This window comes from Gavialis gangeticus, unplaced genomic scaffold (genome assembly GCF_001723915.1).
Source record: "Gavialis gangeticus isolate Ggan-Ray unplaced genomic scaffold, GavGan_comp1, whole genome shotgun sequence".
Taxonomy (NCBI): Eukaryota; Metazoa; Chordata; order Crocodylia; family Gavialidae; genus Gavialis; species Gavialis gangeticus.
The window spans coordinates 8,372,050-8,377,075 of NW_017729019.1; the positions used below are offsets into that span (position 1 = coordinate 8,372,050).

General features: G+C 43.9%; 1 protein-coding gene across 1 annotated transcript in view; it reads right to left on the minus strand.

Moving 5' to 3' along the window:
- Positions 1-313: 313 nt before the first annotated feature.
- The window catches only part of RAB29 (RAB29, member RAS oncogene family), a 15,031-nt gene continuing 10,318 nt past the window's right edge, over positions 314-5,026 (minus strand). Inside the window, exons 3-5 of the mRNA XM_019513997.1 lie at positions 3,765-3,946; positions 1,311-1,432; positions 314-581 (exon numbers count right to left, since the gene is read on the minus strand). Coding sequence (XP_019369542.1) covers positions 464-581; positions 1,311-1,432; positions 3,765-3,946 — 422 coding nt within the window. The 3' untranslated portion in view covers positions 314-463. The remainder of the gene's footprint in view (positions 582-1,310; positions 1,433-3,764; positions 3,947-5,026) is intronic.

Sequence of the window (5,026 nt, forward strand, 5' to 3'; positions counted from 1 at the left end):
AGAGGATTTACCGTAATGCCACACTGGGAATCCAGAGACACAGGCAAACTGCTTGATCTTTGCTTTCATAACAAAGATTGCTGTAGTAGCTTTTCAAAGAAGGATGCGGCTCTGTTTAGTTGGAAAGTGCAAATACTAATAATTACTTCCTCCATTCATATCCAGTCAGGTTACAAGAGGAAGCAGAGAACTCTTACTTCAAAAGGTGTTAACCCAAGTCATGCAGCTGAACAGAACCACAGGAGCTGACCGAGTGGATTTGCGGCAGAGCTTCTGGTTGCCAGTCAGCTAAAGAGAAATTCTCCCCAGGTCGCTGCAAGCAATGCTTTATTGAATATGAGCATGCAGTGAACAGGAAATAATGGAAGATCATGTAAAAAAGGCCAATGCTGAATAAAAAAAGTGTATGGGGAATGAAGAAAGATTCCCATTGGGTTTGAAGCAGACAGAGAAGAAAGTGCAACTAGCAACAAGCCCAACCAGGTGAGGAGGCACCCTTTAGATTAATATAATCCCCCTGGCCAGAAACGGAGGAGTCTCTATCACCTGTGGATGACAATATCATCTTTTCCACCAGAACCCTAGAAAACAACAAAAGATGATGTTATAAGGCAGCAATGGACCACACAGCCATAGTCAAATATGTGACTAGAAATATCTTGCCGTTACTGCAGGAGTTCAAGTCGTAAGGCACTAGGCCATATATTCAGAAGACCCAATCTCGCATCCCCATCACAGACAATACCAGTGCTGGAGACTCACTGGCAGCATCATAAGAGAAGTCAATGGCTGTATAAACCACAGAGACCAAAGGAGCCATCTAACCTTGGATGCAGGTCCCTTCCTGCTCAGGACTGAGGCACTTGCCAGGCTTTTGTAGAGAAACCTGCATTTTCATGGCTTGACCATTATATTGGTCCCCAGTATCGACAATCTTACACCTGTTCATAAGCCATAATAAAAATTAAAAGGCCAAATTATCTGCTGACATAACTCTACTGAAGAAATGCCATGCCATAACATCTAATTTCTTACATAATAGCACCTGTTCTCCTAGTAAAGACCAGCAGATGAAAATATGTATTATACTGTTTTTAAAGAACGTTATTTTCCAAGGCATGCCACATCTTAAATGAGGAGAAAAGAACTCCCAACCTTTGGACTGCAGTTTCCCTTTAGGAGATTTAGGAATACATTATTGCTGCTATCCGTTATCTGCTGTTGGTGTAATTAGTATCCAATAAGACAGAGATATTGGGAAGAGAGGGGAGTTAACCCTCTTATGCATCACCAAAAGCAATTACACCTACCTCATAGACTCATTAATATTCTTGTTTTCCTTGACAGATGTTTCAATCCAGCCAGAGAAGCCATTCTCCTTGCTGAACTGATCTATTTCTTCCCTGGTCACTGCCCAGGGGGAAAGGTCACTCTGTAAAACAAGAGAGTCACTTCAAATTATCCTTTTCAATCTTAAACAAGAAGAGTGAGCTTTATTCTGCCATATTCATTTGTCTTTGTTCAGATAGCCCTCCACACAGACTATGATATAACAGGGATTTCTTAGAGCTGTTGGTACACAGGTTTTTTGTAAAAGCTAATGCATTTATCTGGGTTGAGATACCTGTGACAAACTCAGATGGTTTGGAGATCCTTCCAGAGCGGGAAAAGCAACAGTTCTCACTCATCCAAAACAGCAATTTAATTGCTGCAATTTCATAGACAGGACTGTACCCATCACTGCTATTGCACTGAAGCAATCAGAGAAGTACAATGCGCAGGTGCAGTCTGTTTCCAGGGGGTTGCACTACATCCAGTTACATTGTTTTAGTTACACTGCTGTACACACTTCCTTAGTGCAGATAGAGCCCAAGCTCTTTACAGTCCGCTGTCAAGAGGCAGCCCTCTCAAACAAGTCGCCAGGGAAAGTACACGCCTGTAAAACAAGCTGTTCCCTTTATCACCTCTTTAATAACTGGTTGTTGGCCAATTTCAGACTTTAGACTTCATCACTCAAACTGTACAAGTCTCAAGCTGAACCTTAAACAGATCCTTTGAGCCAATATTAGAACAGAGAAGAGAAAGCTCTGTAGTGTGAAGGTATTACTGAAGGTAATTTTTAAACACAAGAGAAAGCTGCAAATGATTTACACACTGAAACCGAGGGCACCTCTCTCACCAAATTCAAAGTAACTGGAAAACATCAGATTGGTCGTATACTCCTGCTTTAACTGTCCTATTATACCAGCTCTTCCTAAACTGATGTAAGACCTGAGTGGGTGGAAAAGCCTTGCAAGCCTTCTCTGACAATACAGCAGAAGGAAGATTCCCGAGATGGCCTCCTTGTCTGAGCACTCTTCATTGCCAGTTCTCTACCAGCTGCTCTGAACTGGGCCCAACTAATGGGCCAAGATCCAGTGATCATTTAGCAGCATACAGCAAACAAGGCTCCAATTCTGGAAAATAGTCAGTATTGACCTAACTCCTTTTACACAGGGATGAGATCAATGTTTGCTAAAGGAGCTTCTGGTTTTTTGGTTTTTTTTTAAAGCCAGGGTGATGATTTTTAAATAAGTAGCCTAGTCACCATCTTAAACAGTTTTTAAGTTCAGTTTATAAATCATGGTAGCTTACATGAACAGCTAGTGATAGAACACAGGTTAAATACAGCATAGTTCCATTTGCAGTGAAAAGCCAAACCATATTTAGGCTTTAGCCTGAACTGCTTATTCATTCATTCATTCATTCATTCATTCATTCATTAATGGATTTTGATCTCACTTTGCAAACAATCTGAGCCCTTGGCACAGATGGAATCTGAAAATCTGGCCACAAAAGGACATGACAAATATCTCCTCCAACCAGTCTTTAGTGAAACGTTTTGCTGGCTCAAGATGCACAAGGAGAATCGTCTAAACTAAAGGTGAAAGGAGCTCAAACGTGACAGTCATGCATGGCAGGATCAAATCCTGAAATAGAGGGGCCCTGCGTAGGGTTGCAACTGGTCCATCTTCCTGTCAGCACAATACTATTCTCTACAACACATTCTCTAGCATTTATCTAGGGCAAGGAGGAAAAAAAAATATAACTGCTTGTGCCAAACTCACCATTTTAAAGCTGCTATGAAACAAACCAATAGTGAGAAATGCCGCCAGGCGAGCCAGCCGCAAATCAAACCAGAAAAAGGATATCTTGCTAGGCAGAGGCCAATTCTGCAAGGAATCCCTGGCCAGACGGACTTACCTCTCTGGACCATTTCCACGTCACATAATTATCTAACACGCTTTCAAACAGGAGCAATCATGACTTGGGGGGGGTGGAGAATGGGGGAGTGGATTTGGAGAATGCTCCTAGCAGGGCTTGACTTCTTCCTTCCCCCAAACTGTTCCTGGGACTAGTTTTCCTCAGAGAATCAAGCAATACTGCTTTTGTTCTAGGAGCAAACTCTGCCCCAGTGCCTGGTTAGTCGTGGGACAGCCAGGCCTCTCAAACAGATTCACTCTCCTCAGAGTTTTTCATTCACATAAGAACCAAGGCCAATAATGAACGCCCTGGTCCTGGCTCAGGAGGCCCTTGCCAATTAAGGGAAGGAAGGTGCAACACAATGGACCAGGAAAGTACTAGCAAGGCTCCAAGGTACTCTGGCAACGTTCAGTGGGGAAGGTCTCCTTCCCTATGTTAGATTAACCTCCCCCCATCATCCTCCCCTCCCACGCCTCTTCTCCCAGCATAGGTATGCACAAAGCACATCGAGACTTGCTCACTTTATTGGCCAGCAGTAAGCAAGGCACAGGGCTCCCATTTGGCAAAGTGAGCTTGCTGTCCAAATCTTGCTTCCACTTCTGGCTGTTCTTGAATGTGCTGGTGTTGGTGACATCAAACATGATCACACAAGCTGATGCCTCTCTGTAGTACAGCCGGGTCATGGACGTAAAGCGCTCCTGTCCTGGGGAAGAAGTAGAAAAGAGATGGTTCTTAAACCTAGTCTTTTTGGATGTGTTCACACTGGGGATTTGTCCCAGCTGCAGTCAGCTGAGGCCAACCACCCACTTCAGCCAGGGTGCCCTACAGCATCCTTCTAAAGAAGTGTCCTATCACCACCCCCACTTAAGAGATTAAGGGAAATTGAGGTATGAATAGAAAGCATCTTGCCCCAGGTGTCTCAGTAATGCATTGGGAAGCACGACAGCTCGAACATTTCAAATTCCCTCCCACATGCTCAGTCATACCTTCTCCCAGGCCTATTTTTCAAACCTGCTCCCACCACCATTGTCATTCCTGCAGAAGTTGAGGCTTTCCCTCCCACACTGTGAAACCCTGTGGACAGCAGCAGTTCTTGTAACTAAGCACGGTTGGGAGTAGGGTTCCAGTGGCATTTTCCTGATCAGTGTTGACAGGGACGCTTGCCCTCCCCACCCCACGTGGGTTAATAAAACTGTGCTGCACAACACGTGGTATACACATAAACACAGTTCTCGGGAAAAGAAACGTATCTATGCTTCTCAGAGAAACTCTGCTAGGAGACTGTATAAACCACAGCTGCTGCTAGTACAGTTTTAACCATGGAGTGAATAAGTTCTTTCTTAGGGCCTGGATCTGCTACCAAAACTATTTCAGTAGTGCCTCAGCTAGGCCTGTGGAAAGAATGTGCAGAGGATGTGGCACTTGTTATTACCAAGTCACTTTTGCATGATTCACCACAACAGTTAAAAATAAGAGCTTGATAACAGCTGCCCACAGCTGGGTGATACTTGTGAAGTTAGGCATCACCATAGGTAAGGCATCGGTAAGCTAAAAACAGACAAACTGTTTATCTGGAACTGGTTGTGCCAGGCTTTGACTCAATCAAAACAGGCAGGGGACAAACAGCTAGAACGGCAATTAAAATAGTCCCAGATGTCCCAGGGAAAAGCGTTCTCTCAGCACTTCACAGGTACTCAGTGTGGGACAGTGGGCAGGCAGGATCCCAGAATACAATGCTCTGCCCCAAGGGGCAAAAAAAAAAAAAAAAAAAAATAATTTTTTA